Source organism: Scardinius erythrophthalmus (genome assembly GCF_964197995.2).
Source record: "Scardinius erythrophthalmus genome assembly, chromosome: 10".
Lineage (NCBI taxonomy): Eukaryota > Metazoa > Chordata > Actinopteri > Cypriniformes > Leuciscidae > Scardinius > Scardinius erythrophthalmus.
Window position 1 is genome coordinate 16056998 of NC_138230.1, and position 17130 is coordinate 16074127.

The 17130-nt window shown below is 35.1% G+C and overlaps 2 protein-coding genes and 1 gene segment (V, D, J or C); 2 read left to right on the forward strand and 1 right to left on the reverse strand.

Annotated features, from left to right (window-relative positions):
• Window positions 1–3227, forward strand: part of grb10a (growth factor receptor-bound protein 10a) — a 71859-nt gene extending 68632 nt beyond the window's left edge. Inside the window, exon 18 of one of the 2 annotated variants that reach the window (XM_081376034.1) lies at window positions 40–1094. In XM_081376034.1, the coding sequence (XP_081232160.1) occupies window positions 40–186 (147 nt within the window). In that variant the 3' untranslated portion in view covers window positions 187–1094. Of the gene's footprint in view, window positions 1–39 lie in introns of both variants that reach the window. The other variant, XM_081376033.1, reaches the window with a different exon arrangement.
• A 5211-nt stretch (window positions 3228–8438) lies between these two features.
• Window positions 8439–8949, forward strand: LOC308697344 (immunoglobulin kappa variable 1-6-like). The segment is given in 2 exons: window positions 8439–8484; window positions 8648–8949.
• A 5068-nt stretch (window positions 8950–14017) lies between these two features.
• Window positions 14018–16738, reverse strand: LOC308697345 (immunoglobulin kappa constant; the record flags this gene model as incomplete). Its single annotated transcript, XM_081376528.1, has 3 exons — window positions 14018–14428; window positions 15390–15485; window positions 16672–16738. 3 exons carry the CDS (start codon window positions 16736–16738, stop codon window positions 14103–14105), a joined length of 489 nt encoding a protein of 162 aa, XP_081232654.1. The 3' UTR covers window positions 14018–14102.
• Between the last annotated feature and the right edge of the window lie 392 nt (window positions 16739–17130).

Consider the following 17130-nt stretch of genomic DNA (forward strand, 5'->3'; position numbering starts at 1 on the left):
TCTCTTTTTCACCTTGCATTTCTTTTCACTCTCTGGCAGTTTGAGGAGGATGGCCAGGTCTTTTTTAGCCTTGATGACGGCTCTACCAAGTTCACAGACCTGATCCACCTGGTAGAGTTCTACCAGCTCAACAGGGGCGTCCTGCCCTGCAAACTCAAACACCCCTGCACCATGGTGGCCTTATGACCCCTTCCTGAACCTTACAAACAACACACACAAATGTAACGGAGAAACTGGATTTTTTTTTTTTTTTTTTATATATAATTTCCATTCATTTTCACAATAAGTTGACTCAACCCACGGGCATGAAAATGATCTCCATTTTTCTCACTGCTCTGGGATTAGCATAAAACGTTTGGGAATAATTATGGGACAAAATCAACTTTCCAGACACCCTGTCCTTTGGTTTTGATAAGGGTGCCCGAATGTTTTTATTTTTATTTTATTACAGTCTCTGTGGTGAACTTTCACTGAATTCAAGATTTTTTCTTCATTCAGGACATGACAGCAGACACACCCCCCATTAACTGATTGGATCGGGACGGTCGTTTCGTTTGGTGTGTCTGCGGGGACTTGCATTGCAAAAAGTTACTTGATGACAATTGATATGTATTATGTTATTTCCTACCTGAACGTTTTGCACTCTCAAGCTGAAAACAGGTGATCCACTTCATCCTGAGCTTACCGCAACAACTGTTACCCATTTGCCTTCCTCCTACCGTTCACCCTTTCTGTTGTTTGTCCTCTTCTAAACTCTTCCTGGGGATTCCCTGTGTAATGATGGGATAAGTGCAAAGGCAATGACAGTACTGACCATTTGAGGTTTGACATCCTCAGTGACAGCCAAATAACATAACCCGGTCTTTCATACCTCGCTATGTCTATGTCTGCAAGGAGGGACTAGCCTCAAGGGGTGGCAGACTAACACTTCAATAAATGATACTTGATTGCTATGCTTTACCAGCATAAGAATTAGTTACGTTTGGAGTTCTAATCAAGATTTGCCTTAAAGGAATGTTCTGGGTTAAATATAACTTAAGCTCCATCTACACTATCCGTCACATGCTGTTGATTACAACAGAAAATGTACTTTGAAAAACAAAAAGCGCGTCGGCAGTCACGTGGTTATAATTCAACTCTACTGGGTAACAAACAAACCCTCTTTTTTCCCTCAATACTTGTTTTTCAATTCCAAACTGTCAAACAAGTATTTGTCATAATTGGCATTATGCCACAGATGCGCACCATAGCTTAAAGGGACAGTTCACCCAAATAATGAAAATTGTAATGTCAAAATTGTCATCATGTCGTTCCAAACGTGTATGACAGACTTTCTTTAGTGGAACACAAAAGAAGATATTTTGAAGAATGTTTTTGTTCTTAGAATAAAAGTCAGTGGGGTCCAAAACAATTTTTTTGACACTACTGAATTTTTTTTAATTATTCGAAACTTAAATAATATATTAATGTATACGTTATAAATGTATTATATTAATATTTGAATATTCTAACATTTTCTTTTGTGTTTCACTGAAGAAAAAAATCTTTAGAACTACTTGAAGATGAGAGAATTATAGATTTTCTTTATTTGAGAAAACTGATTTAACGTAGGAATAGTGTTTCAAGAAGTGTTCATTAATATCTTTTAAGAATTATCCACATCATGTTAATCTGTTTAGGAAGATACATGGCCTGTTTGAGGCTCCTGGCATTGAAATGCCGAATCGATTGTTCGTAAATTATATTTGGAGCCATCAAAAACTTGACTCGGGTCTAGAGTGCCACTGAAACTTGACCCAGGCCTCGTATCCCACCCTGAGCACAATTCAAGAGGGTAATTATTAGTTTCCTACACTGACTCCAGGTCGTCTTACTTCGTGAACGTACCTAGCTGTTAGTATAGCCTGAAGCTTAACAACTGCCTTTTCAAATCACTGTGCTGTTCTTGAGCCAATGTTAAACCCCTAAAAGTGACAGGCCAGGCCCGGACTGAGCGCATGCAGGGATCGGACTTTGCGATCACGTCTCACAGGCGTGTCTGTAATCCTCCGGGGCTGTGTGACATAATGCAGTGAGGAGATTATCTCGCGTACCAGCTTTGCTACAAGGAGGTTACAGCAAAAGCTGGTGTACGGTTACCTGAGGCGCTTAGCTACTTCAGCAGTCTCCTGTCTGTCCCCGACGCCCACCTTGTTACCCTTCCAACACTGGCCCAGCAAGACTAAGCTATGTTTTTTTTTTTATATATATGCTAACTCTGACAGCTGACTGTTACTGCTGAGCTACAACCACACGCGCCTAGGACGAGAGTGTGTAGCCAGACAGCAATATAGTGTCGGCCCACATCCGGCCCATGCGTTTAACCCACCTGTACCAGATGTGGGCCGGATCTGGGCCGACACTGTTGCTGTCTGGTATGATGCACACTGCGATTGTGAAACACTTTATGATACCACACACAAGCACCTTTTTAATTTTCACATACGATTCACGCTGTTTAACGTGAAATGCTTTAAGGACGTTTATTTGTCTCATGTTTAAGCTACAACTCTGATCTGCCTTATGTTATCGCTTCCTTGCCGCTTCATACGTAAATCGAATTTGTAAGTTGTTAAGAAAAGTGGAAAGTACAAGAATTACGCTTTTGGTGTCTGGGATTGTGGTTGGCTATCATCACGTTGTTTAAATATAGTAATTTTGTCACAATTCCAGCCTGCACGAGCTGGACGCCTGAAAACATATTCTAACTGGAATACGCAAGTGTGAACTTTGATTCGTTTTGTCCAACTCGAGCTCAAAGTGTTTGGATGATGCATATTTTCGTTAGACCTGTGCTGTTGTGTGGCTCTCAATTATGAAATGCCAAACATGCATGTGAAATATTAACTTCCCCTACCTTGATTATGCCGTTATGGTATTGATTTGTTGAACACAGGTGATTTGAGCTTGTTTCACCTGTATGTATGGCTCATATGCTGCAGTCACACTCTTTTAAGTATGTGAAGCCTATGGAGAGGTAGTAGATCTAACACTGTATTAAAACACCATCTATTACTATATAAATGTGGTGCGCTCCAAAACAGAATGAAGATGTTGTGCATAAAGTGCAAATTATGCATATTCCCTCTCGACATGTACCAGTGTGAAATATTTTTAGCTTGTATCGTGTTTTCATTTTTGTCACAAATGTCTTTTTATAAAGAGTATATATTACAGTATTAAATTAAGATTGTCTTCTGTTGTCATTTTCCACTAATAAGAATGTCCAGAATTTTCCACACTGCACAAATAGCTCTTGATTACATTCAATGATTCGCACATGCATAAATGCAAGTAGGTTATAGCTACATCATGATATAGATAAGCTATGTACTTTATAATGATATAAATATATCAGTTTAAAAGTATGAAAACACATAAAAGTATTTTATTGTTGATTATTTTATAACAGTAAGGTAAAGAGAAACCCGTTGCAGGCCTACTTTAACACTAGCAGGCTATGTGGTTAATAGAAGGGCAGTTCCAAAAAAAAAAAAAATGAATATAGATGGGCTCGTCCGGGATTTGAACCCGGGCCGGGACCTCTCGCACCCTAAGCGAGAATCATACCCCTAGACCAACGAGCCATAAAATGTTTAGGTAGTATGGTGTGCCACGTTGCAGAAGCAACAGGACCATAGGACATTCGATGGAGTGAGTTTAGGATGTTTATTTTGATTTTGACGAATGGCGCCATCTGGTGGCATCAACCTGCAGTTACAGAGGTCGTTCAGTGGCCAGTTACATAGCCAAGCATTACATGGACACCGAGGCTGGATTAGCACTGATTGATAGTCTGCAGATAATTGAAAAGGTTAATGTGCATGTGTTCTGAAAACAAAATAATCTTAAATTGTCGTTTTAGGAGAAAACAGTCAGAATAAAGATTGGCCTTAAACCATTGAAGATTCAAGCATTTGACTTACTGTCTCCGTGCAGTAATTTAAAGTCACATCTAATCTGACTAGTCAACAAACAAAATTACATTTTGATTGTCTAGATTTTCGAGTCCATTTGAAGGTTGGGCAATGTTGTCAAGGCAAACTATAATTTATAAAAATCAATTGGACACTTAAATAAGTGTTGAAGCTAATAAAAATAAAAACAAACATTCAGCATGACACTGAAGTTGCGATCGTTCTTATCTTCCCTGTTGTGACATAATATATCCGAGTGAAATGACTTCTCGAACAAGAAAAAATGTGGGGCAGGTCTTGATTTTTGTCTATTGGGAATAGCTTGTTGGATCATTAGGGTTTGAGATGAGCAAAATCTGCGCAGAATCGATCACCGGTGATCAGCGCGAGATGCATGCCGATTAGAAATGTGTCCGAGTGCGGTCCGCCTTGCTCTGGTGTCATGCTGACGTATGTCAAAAAAACTCTCGCGACCGCAAGGCGCACGTGTCGGATTCTGCAGTCGAGCGCAGTTGCTCTCCACGGACTGCGCTGATCAAAAAGCATGATGGGAAACGACTTACTGACGACACAGCTTAATGTCCATTGGTTTAAACAACCGTTTAAAAAAGTGTTTGATTTTAAAACTATAAAACAAATATCATGTTTTATGTGTACGCTATATGTGAATATTCCCAAACTATCTGACTGTGCGATCTCTATGGGTTATGCAATGAATTTTTTATTTAAAAAAAAAACAACAACATCACATATCTGTATTAAAGAAAAAAAGATTGATAAACATGTATTTGGAATGGAATTAAATAAGTAGGCTACTTTGGGTGTCTTGTTCATTATATTTATTTTCATATAAAAGCAACAGAACTTAAATTCCATCCAGTTTATTAGCAACACTGTGCACGAGCGTGAATCCCGAGATATCCATCTTTGATCTCGCAGGTGTCAGATCCACTGCGAGAAGAGAGAACTGTCCGGCTTGCCTGCGCTTTTTTCACTCCTCCTCTCACTGCAGCCGCCTACTCTCGCTTACATTTCAGGCGAGGCAAGGCGCATCTCAAACAAGCCTAGGCTACTGTGGTTTGCTGTTGCTGTGATCTCGTGTGAGTGAGTTGTCCCTCCCTCGCGCCAGTAAACACGTCATCAGAGAAGAGAGGAGATGTCATTGCAAGAGGGAGGGAAGTTATTTTGATTAAACATGATTTTTTTAAAAAAATAATGATGTTAAATACTGCAATAGTCCATACATTTTAATTTCATGTTGACTAAACGTACAGTATGTAATTGTTTCGCCGCTATAGGGGTCGCTAACCTCTTTACAATAACAAAGGTGTAGTTAGATGACGCAACATTTGCTTAGAATTATGGATCTTGTCGTCAACGTAAAGTCGACCGATCTAATAATGTTTATGGATGACTGAATACATCGATGTTTTTATCATGACTGTGATATAAAGCAGTTCGGGATTGCTAAGAGACAGCTATCAGCTCCACACGCGACGCGAGTCCCGCGGATATAAAAGGAATATGGACATTTCATTCTACCGAACTACACGCAAGTGCAGAATTACAACTCACAGGTCAGTTTATTAGACAAATTAAACTTGTGAGGTAACGCAGCGCTGTTTCATTAGTCTAACATTAGCCTACACTAGCACACTAAACTGCATTTGAATGTGTTGAAATTGTGTTAGCCTAGTTTGTCTGTATGAGACTAGCAGTAAGCTAGATCAACATTAGAATAACATACAGATTATATTCATTCTAATTCATAATAATTCATATAATTCATATATTCATAACAGTGTATCATTTTTGAACTATATAACATTGATTAGTGTTATGTAAATGTGCTCACCTGTTTAATAAGTACATGTAGGAGCGGTCGAAGTCTCGGACGTGGAGCTCTCGTTTATATACTGTCTATGGGAGCTCTAGGCATCTTGAAAACACTGCGCTGATATCGATTCTCGTTTTAGTTCTCCTTTTTTATCCAAAGTCTGCTTGCCATGGTCCGTAATGTTTGAACGAAACAACAACAGCGTGCAAATAGACATTGCGAACTACACAGTTGTCCACGTATGTCACTTTGGTTACTATATCAGAGGGCTCTGGTTCATAGCTCTGGTTGCTATGGCAGTACGAGCGGAAACCAGGGACAACGCGGATATGACGCCATTGACGGCGACAAAACGGAAATAAAGAAATGGGACGTGTCTTCGAATTAAATTAAATTAAAATTAAATTCGAAATTACAAATTTCTCCTGGTTTGAAAGTTGTTGGAAACAGTCGGGATAATTTAAGTACACAACAAAAAAATATATAACATAGATAGGCTATAGTGATTTTTGCTATTTTTAAAGCAAAAAAGTTACATATTGTGCCTTTAAGAGAGGTTCAAGTCCTCAGAAAAAAACAAAACAAATATTATCATTATTGTAAGATAATTGTGAGATAATTATTTCTCTGTTGGAAAACACTGGACCGATTGTACAGCATGTAGAACTCAGTAGACAACCTTTGCATATAAATAGTTAATGTAAAGTTTTGTCAGTTCCAAGATTCTAAAGAAAAATAAAAAGATTGGGCTCGTCCGGGATTTGAACCCGGGACCTCTCGCACCCTAAGCGAGAATCATACCCCTAGACCAACGAGCCTTGAAAATGTGGAAGTATGACACGTTTCATACAGGAGATCCAGGCCCATTTTTGCCAACGTGGATGTGGGATGCTTGTTCTGCTGGATTTCTGGTGACATCAAGTGTCTAATGGCGACATCTAGTGGTGGACAAGCAGATGTAAAGCTCTTCAGTGGACGTGTCTTTTATTCAAAATAGATGCTGTAGTCATATTACTTTTTTAAATTTGAATTCGTTTTTAAAAGCGGCTGTTCGGTATAGAAGTAAAAAGTACCTTTAGTGCCTACAACACAACTGAACACAATTAATTGTACTTAATTGTAACTGTGTTGGATAGATCAATATAGGCCAATAGGCAACTGTGTGAATTTGAAATGTTTTCTTGTAAGATGTTTAATTTTTTTTTTTTTTTACAATTCACCTCACAGTCCGGGTCAGTTGTAACATACCCTGGGGTGAGATAAAATTATGATATCCACCGGGGTGTGATGTATAAGGAACAATAGGCTATTACATCACATCACTTGAATAATATAACGATATCATGACTCTTGACACTAGATGGTCTTATAGCTTTATATATGAACAGCAAATGAGCTGTTTCTCTGGATCCTAAAGTCAGTTTCTCTTCAGGGTGCATTATACACGTAGACATTATAAAATAATCTTTGGTTAAGTTTTGAGCATTTTTAGGTTTTTCTATGTGTACTGAAGCATTCCTCACATTCCATTAATTCCTAAGGGGGTCAAATTGACCCGTGAGGGAAGGATTTGTTACTTTTTTAAATTTCAACCACAAAACTCCTCGAATCCATTACTTTGTGTGTGTGTGTGTGTGTGTGTGTGTGTGTGTGTGTGTGTGTGTGTGTGTGTGTGTGTGTGTGTGTGTGTGTGTGTGTGTGTGTGTGTGTGTGTGTGTGTGTGTGTGTGTGTGTGTGTGTGTGTGTGTGTGTGTGTGTGTGTGTGTGTGTGTGTGTGTGTGTGTGGGCTATTCGTGGTTCAAGTGCGACAAAAGTCCTAGGGTCTTAGACCCCTCTGGTGAGCACTCAATTTTTAAAATGTTTTTTAAAAATGAGAGAGAGAGAGAGAGAGAGAGAGAGCAAGAGAGAGAGAGAGAGAGAGAGAGAGAGAGAGAGAGAGAGAGAGAGTTTCATTCTTCTTAAAAACAGCTCTATCAGTCTTTCACTTCCCTTTAAGAGATTCAGAGTTAATCAAGCAGATCTGAAGAGCAACAGCCCGTAAAAACACATTTTACTGAATCATATTATTCTGATTTTAGTCTAAACTGGAGTAATAACATTAATATATTCAGTAATAACATTGATATATTCAGTACTTATAAATATTACAAAAAAGATATATATATATCTAAAATTTGTATTTATTCTGATTTAAAAATATATTCAGAGTTTATTAAGAAAATTATTTTTTATTTTATAAAGCACACATTTATTTTATATATTTCTGTATTATCTTAAACATATAGGCTAAATATAGTCAAGATTAACAATATTATATAAATTAAATATATACTGTATATAAATTGAAACAGAAAGAGATTACAAAAACCTAAAACTGACACTGACAGAGTTACACTAACATCAACACTAACACTGACACTGACACTAAAACTGTATCTTAGTTTAGTTTCGCTCAGTCAGCTGAAAAAAGAAATACATTTTTAATGAATAAAATCTTGCAAAATGTATTTTGATTGTTTTTTGAGGTTCATTCCATGATGCATATGAAAGTGTTTTGCATATTAACTGAACACTGCGCTTAAAACTGATGATTATTAGTGTGTGACACCGACACACACACACACACACACACACATACAACAATGATGTCTCTTATTCTAATGCTGTGGACACTCGGTCTGCTCGCTCAAGGTTCAAAAATATGTTTTCTACATTATAATGATTTAAAAAAAATGTTTTATTTGTTAACATTTTTTGAATTTCTACTTTGTTTTATTTTCTATGCATTAATTTTTGAACTGTTGTATAGCGAATGCAAGCTTCTTTTGATTTGTTTTTGATCTCTCTCTCTCAGTGTCTCATCAAGAGGTCCAGACTCCTGAGTCTCTGTGTGTTACAGCAGGAGATTCAGTCTCTATAAGCTGCACTGGGACCAGTGGAGTTGGTGAGGACATGAGCTGGTATCTGCAGAAACCTGGAGAAGCTCCTAAACTCCTGATCTATACAACAAGTGAACTTGAATCTGGAGTCCCAGATCGGTTCAGTGGAAGTGGACATGAACCTGATTTTACACTGAACATACGTGGAGTCCAGCCTGAGGATGCAGGAGATTATTACTGTATGGGGGTTTATGATGGTCCAGTATTCACACAGTGAAACAACATCGTACAAAAACTTCCCTCAGTCAGACGCTACAGAGAACATGAGACTCAGGCTAGTTGCCCTGTTAACAGTTAACGCAACATTATTTTCGATTTTATTTTCAGTTATTTAATAATTTTTTCACTTTAATTTTCATTATTGATTTCAGAAGAAGTAAACATGTGGCATTTTGAAATTAGCATAATTGTGGACAGAAGCTTGTTTTTTTATCTTTAAAGACTGGAATTATAAGCTTTATTATATGCAGCATGAAATACATCACATTCTGACATCACATTATACTGTATATGAACATGTGAACTCATGCCATCTTAACATACTGAAACTATTCTCTTTTAAGTGACTTTCAATCTTAAAATATGATGTTAGTATTCATGTTACTTATATCACAAGTTACAGTAGGTTTTATTTAAAAAATGTATACTATATAAGTAATTAACAAACATGAAAATAATATATTTTACGTTCTAATTTTGCCATGTATACCAGAAACTTTGAATACATTTTTAAATACATAAAATGTATTCAAATTTGCTGGTACATGGCAAAATGAGAATGTATTTAAATGCCAATACATGTTCTTGAATCAGTTGGTCCTGGAACCTGAGTGTCAAAGAAATATCCTATAATTTCCTCAATCCAACACTTACCACAATATAAAACAAATCAGAGGGACATTATAGGCTGATAAAACTGCTGTGAAATTATAGGCAGATTACTAACATTATTAAGATCTTCTGATGCAGCTGCAAGTGGAATACACACAAGCACTAAGATAGCATATATAATTAATCATTTAACCCAATAATATATTTATTTAAATTTCCATTCCATTGTCCTGTAACATACAGCATTTCCATAATCAAGACTGATAAAAAAGATATATATATATGTGTATATATATATATTTGTATTGTTTGTTTATTATTGTGCTCTGTACAAGCTGAAAACTAACATATCTCAGGCTTCACTAAACAAAATTCACAAATGTTGTCTATTGGACCTTCCAATAACTGTCTATTTATTTTTTTAATCATTAAATTATTCATTGTAAATATATATATATATATATATATATATATATATATATATATATATATATATATATATATATATATATATATATATATATATATATATATATATATATATATATATAATGGGATTTAATTGCGTTTTAAATTAAATGTGATTTGTATAGAAAGTAAAGGAAAATATTTGTCTTCAAAATGGAGCTGACACACCATCAGTTGACTCTTTGTCTCCTATAATAAACATGATACAGCAGCAAAATTAGAAAAATGCCCATCCTACTATACATAGAAATGACTTTTTTATTGTTTAATCAGAATACTTATACTAAAAATAAAATTTAAAAATACAAGCAATACAATATTACTAATGAATAATGATATTGATAAATTCATGTACATCATTCAGTTCCTGTAGATTTATGTTTGAATGCATCATCATTTAGTTTATATTAATATTAAGGTAATTTGACCATTTACAGTCTTTTACAGGACATAATGAAATGATTATTTTCTAAAAATGATGACTGATTCTTTTCAGGTTGACATTTATAATTTGATTAACTGAGTATAATATTTAATTTCATTCTGCACTTACTTCCAACACTCAGTTTAGTTCCTCCACTGAAAGTCCACAGTGATTCTCATTCATTCAATGAACAAAAACCTCCAGAATATTTAAAGAGCAATAGAAGTCAGCAATAGAATCCTGCAAAAATGCATGTTTGATTGTTTTATCACATTCTGTAAATCCAGGAGGAAACTGAATGTGTGTTTGACAGGAGTCTGTTGAGTGGAGAGTGTTTTGCATGTTTACACTCACAAAACTCCTCATGATCAGTGTGTGTTCAGTCCCGCCAGAGTCACTCACACACCAAACAATAATGGCTCTTCTAATTCTGGCTACACTGACTCTGCTTGCTCACTGACACTGACGAAGGCAAAGAGCAGAAACTTATGTCAACTTTATCTCCTGTCTTTAATAAAAGATTTTTTACATTAAATTTTTACATTATAAACAGTTTATTACATTAATAATGTCATACCATAATACATTATGCTTTTTTATTACATTATGCATTATGAGTTGCTACACGTCTTTTATTCAGAATAGATGGTCAGAGCCGGATTTACTTCAGATTGTGAATTTGTGACAGGCAAAATAACTTTTTGACTACACTCTTCACCGCACCTCAAAAATACATAAAACATAAGCATTTATATAGTGTTTTAGTAAAGAAAACACTGCTGTACTTATTCAAAGAACCAGTTCTTTATTTACCCTTGAAAACAAGCAGAGACGGACCAAAATCACTGAGGTTTAGGCCTCAAAGGCCACCGTAAAGGGTGACAAATGATGATGTATGACGAAAATGAAATAGTTTAACTTAGCTGCACTGTTAAAAATTTATTGTAAAAATTACATCAATTGCTAACAGTGTGCACAATAACTCTACTCCGCAGTGTAACAGCAGAACAAGAGTAAAATCAGTTAAATTGATTATTAATTTTATTTGTCAGGAACTGAGATCATTAGACTTTTTAAGATGTTCAAGAAAAAAAAAAGATCTGTCTCTGTTTACCACCTGAAATATGTTTCTTGACAGTAAGAGCTTCTAGTTCTCAGAAAGGACATTTACATTGAAGACACTTTGCATATGAACTGCACGCTTCAGTGCACTGGAGGTCTTTATAGATATGAGAGTTTATGGTTTTATGACTGACAGCTCTTCTTCATGATAACAGATCCAAAAGCAAACATGACTTTAATAGCCGTCATTATTTGGACACTCACAACCTGCATATGGAGTAAGCATGTCCAAATTAATATAATTAGATTTAGATCAACAAAAAATCAACAAGTCCACAGATGCTCAGATCAAGATTTAGACTTCATTTTATGCATTTTATTCTCTCTCTTCAGGTTCTGTGGGACAAACTCTGACTCAATCTGAAGCTCAAACAGTGGAGCCTGGCCAGACTGTCTCTATTCTCTGTAATCATAAACCAGCAGTATATTGTATTAAACCAGACACCACCCTGTATTGTATGTACTGGTACCATCAGATTCCTGGAGAAGTTCCTAAACTCCTGATCTCTTCCACATCAGAGAGAGCTTCAGGTGTTTCTTCTAGATTCAGCGGCAGTGAAAGTGGAGACCACATGGATTTTACTCTGACTATCAGTGGAGTCCAGCCTGAAGATTCAGGAGTTTATTACTGTCAGAGTCAACATTTCATCAATTCAGACTCAGTGTTCACACAGTGTAAAAGTATCATACAAAAACCTCCTCGGCTGAGACTTCTGCAGATGTTGAAGTTGAAGATCATTATTCACTTCACTGACTTTACACACAAACACTCACAGACACAGACGGTTGATGAACTGTTGATGTTCATAGTCACACACTCATCAACACATTCTATTTTATATAAAAAAAAACATCAGGATGAACATGAATTACACATGAATTACAAATTATAATAACAATAAAATACACCCAAAATGAAAATGAAAGAAAGCTCACCGTGATCAATGCTTATGTAATGAAAATGAAGATTTGACATCAGTCCCTCATGAAATACCACATATTTCCCTATATAACATTATTAGTGGATTGACTGGGAAATTGTTAATATATCTTCAATCTTGTATTATCAAGCCTCTTAGTTAAAACTCATATTCTCATAATCATTTTACAGACCTGTTTAGAGGATCAGTGATCTTTTGCACCTTAAATAAATAAATAAATAACAAGCTGTCTGCAGTTCAACTGAATCTCTATTTGCTTTGTTCCATAAAAGAAAACATTTTTATCTAGTTTTCTGAAATTTTATGTTTAAATATACAAACAAGGCCTTTTCTAATTAAATATGCACTAATTTGCATTTATTTCCAGAACAGAAATCTGAACACTGGATAAAGCAGCTTCAAAAGTTTGTGTGTCAGATTTTATTGACATACTAGAGTCAAGAGTTTGTATGGAGTTTGAGGAGGACCCCTCTAGATTTTGGATTTATTTTTATCATTTAAAAAAATCTGAAAATATCATCAACAGCCAGGACAAAAAAGAAATCACCATATTTTTAGGAATAAAATGGAGTAGCCCATAAAATCAGGCATATGTGAACAAACCCCTCTGTAATATAGGGAATAAATCTGTAAAGTGTGTGCCTTACTGAAGTGGAGTTCCTCTGGCTCATCATGAGGAAAAATATATTTGGCCTTTAAAGATATTTTATAATCTAAACACACAAGTTCTACTGATTCTTTTAGTTTACATGTTATTATTCGTATGAATGTTAAACTTCAATGCCATGAAAATAAACTTTTTAAATATTTGATCTTAATAATCATACAGGAAAACTCACTGTGGTTGTTAACAGAGGAAGCAATGGACAAAAAAGGATTCAGGATCTAATTCAGACTAAAGTGGACTTGTCATAGAGCAATTAAACATGTCTGTTGAACACATGGTTTGTGATTCTTCATTCTTGTGATTCTTAAATCAACTGGGGAAGACTGATGAAATCTGTTAGATCTTTATTTATTTTTTACCCTATTCATCTCTCGAGCCTTGCCTTAATTTTTTCATTCATCCTTTTTAAATGCATAAATCTTTAAGGAGTCAGAATTTGTATAAAAGATTTCTCAAATACCATATTTTATATTTTATAATACATTTTTATAAATTAACTGTAGCTAAAATGTTTTATTTCATTAAATATATTATGAAGATGCCATGTTAACATACATATCTTTTTTTACTGTAATCAATATTTTCAATTTTAATGATTTTAATATTCATGCTGTTCATCACAATAATCACAATGGACACAAGTGCCAAAAAAAACAATAAAAAGTTGGATTTCATATTGTAGGTTGTTTTATAATACAGCAAGAAAGTCAACACCATATTTGAGTCAAAATGCTTTTATTTGGCAGCAATAAAACAACAAAGCATTGCTGTTACAACAGCTGAGAATATCTGAACATTATACTAACAGAACGAAAGATTCATTGTTGAGCACTGACTGATTTAGGACAGTCCTATGTAAGTTTGTGAGTTTGTGTGTGAATGAATGCATGCTATCTATATCTTTGTGTGTGTGTGTTTCACTGGTCATCATCACACTGCTGTGTGTTCAGGCTCTCGGTCACTGCTTTCTGGGATGTGTGTGTGGCGTCACAGCTGATGGTTGTTGCTCTGCTCCACTCACTCTCAGTGAGACTCAGGCTGCTGCTCCAGCTGTACAGTCCATCCTTCTGCAGAACACTGGGACTCAGATTCACAGCAGAGCTCCTGCTACTGCCATCCACCTTCCAGCTCAGCTTCCAGTCAGAGGGGAATCCCTTACTGCCCAAACACAGCACTGTAGCCTTACCCTGCTGCAGCTCGGCTCTGGAGGGGGGCAGGACCGTGAGGGTGGGGCGAGTGGCAGCTAGAGAGAGAGAGAGGAGAGAGAGAGAGAGAGAGAGAGAGAGAGGGGGAGAGAGAGGGAGAGGGGGGGAGAGAGAGAGAGAGAGAGAGAGAGAGAGAGAGAGGGAGAGAGTTTCATTCTTCTTAAAAACAGCTCTATCAGTCTTTCACTTCCCTTTAAGAGATTCAGAGTTAATCAAGCAGATCTGAAGAGAAACAGCCTCTAAAAACACATTTTACTGAATCATATTATTCTGATTTTAGTCTAAACTGGAGTAAAAAACAAACAAAATTCTTAGTAAGAATACTACAAATCCATTAACATATACTGACAAATTGCATGAAACTTATTATGCAGAATTATTATAATTAAACTTTATTTGGAGTACTTCTTTATTGCACAATGCACATTTCTTAATATTAAGCCTAAAATGTGTTTCACTAGTATTAAGGATAATGTATGATCTCTGTATAATATGATTATTTAAATTCAAGATATTTAAAGTCTACCTAAAATATTCTTGCAGTTCCACTTTAGCACAATCAAATATACTTAAGTAGCTTTAGTTGGAACTCAGCACTGGATAACTAAAGTGCAAAATTACTTCTTCCAATTTAGTACACTAAAAGTACAATTGCAAGATATTTATATTAAATAAATCAATATAAATGTATTTGTAATAGGCCCTATACTTAGCATAAAATAAATGTATTTCAAATACATTTTAGTATATTTATTTTTCACTATAGGGAATACGGGAATACACATTCAGAATTATAATCAAGTTTAATATATAACAATATGTTATTTATTTATTTTTTAAGTGCCCAGTTATACAGCATATAATAACAGTACAGTAATAATTAACAGCTGAAACAGAAGTTAGATATATTTCTGTATTATCTTAAACTTAAATATAGTCACAAATATTTATTAACAACTATAATTTATATATATATAAAACAGAGAGAGCTTTACTTACTTCCAACTGAGAGTCGTGTTCCTCCACCGAATGTGTACCACAGTGATACAAACCCAATGAGCGGCTGTACAAAAACCTCCTGCACTAAAACTGACACTGACAATAACCAGTTTGCTCTTTTATAACTAATAGCAAAATAAATAATAAAGATTAATTAAAATAAACAGATAAAGCTGCTAAATTAAATCTGTTTAATTTGGATAATTTCCCAAATTTACTAAGAAAAATAATAATTATTATTACTAATACAAACACTACTGAACTACTAATTAAGAACTAAATATTTAAGTCACTTTGTATTTATATTTTGAATCTCTTAAGCATTTAGTTCACTTAAAAATATATATATTTCAAATTTGTATAAAGATTTTTATTTTAAATGGCTTTCATTCTAATTTACAATCCAAAGCAGTATCAATGCAGTATGTAATAAAACAACAATAGTAATATCTAAATATGCTAACTGTTCAGATCCACATTTCATTGGTGTATACATCTTTTTATTTTATTCTGCACTTACTTTCAACATTCAGTTTGGTTCCAAAATCCTCTTCAGTAGTTTATTCTCATTGACTGGAAAAACCTCCAGAATATTAAGTTTTAATTTAACTAATTTATGATGTTAAACTCCATAATTAAATATATTACAATGCCTATAGTCATATGAGAGAGATGTTTCAGTTCAGAAAAGGGTTTTTGCACTGTAATGTAATTTTGCATTGGCAGCTCATGCTTCAGTGCTCTGAAGGGTTTATAGTCCTGTGAACGATTTAAACATGCAAGATTCTCTTCATTTGGGCATATATTACATATTATATAAATATAATATTAACTCAAATTCAAATCACATGAAACATGAAAAAAAAAATATATATATATATATATATATATATATATATATATATATATATATATATATATATATATTATATAATATTATATAATAAATATATATACATATATTTTTTTTCATGCATTATGTGATTTGAATTTGAGTTTTCTTTGTCTCACAGGCTCTTTGGGACAGGTCGTTGTGACTCAACCTGAGTTTAACTCAGTTCAGCTTGGTCAAACAGTCTCTATTGATTGTAAGTTCAACACTGTAGTTTATAGGCATCCAACTGGATCAATATCCAAAGATTACAACATCTTGTATACATTCAGAAGCCAGAGGAACCCCCTAAACTCATTACACAACAATGAAGCCCTCAAGTGCTCCATCTAGAATGAGCGGTGGAGGCAGTTTTCACTCTGGAGGAAACGGTCTTGATTTCAGTCTGACCATCAGTGATGCCCAGCTTGAAGATGCTGGTAAGTATCCGTAAGATAAGTGACGAATGGGTGTTCATGCTCATGTGTAATAGTACACGCCTGTATTCACCTGAAGTGACTCTGATTAACTCCAAATAAATCTCAGTTGGTCTTGTAAGATTTTTCTGACATCATCTTGGTTTCACACTACTATAAGAGACATGGGCCACAAAGAGCTCATGAAGCATCAACAGGATCTTATTGTTGAAAGGTATCACTAAAGTGAGGGGCGACAAAAACATTTCAAGGCATTCAATATACCACAGAAGACAGTGACAACAGTCATCAACAAGTGGAAAACGTATGACACAACAATGACAATGTCAAGAAAATTTGCCCTCCAAAATTGATGAGAAGACAAAGAGAAAACTGGTCGGGACTGTCAAGAGCCTACAGCAACATTAAAAGAGTTGCAGCACTTTCAACTATC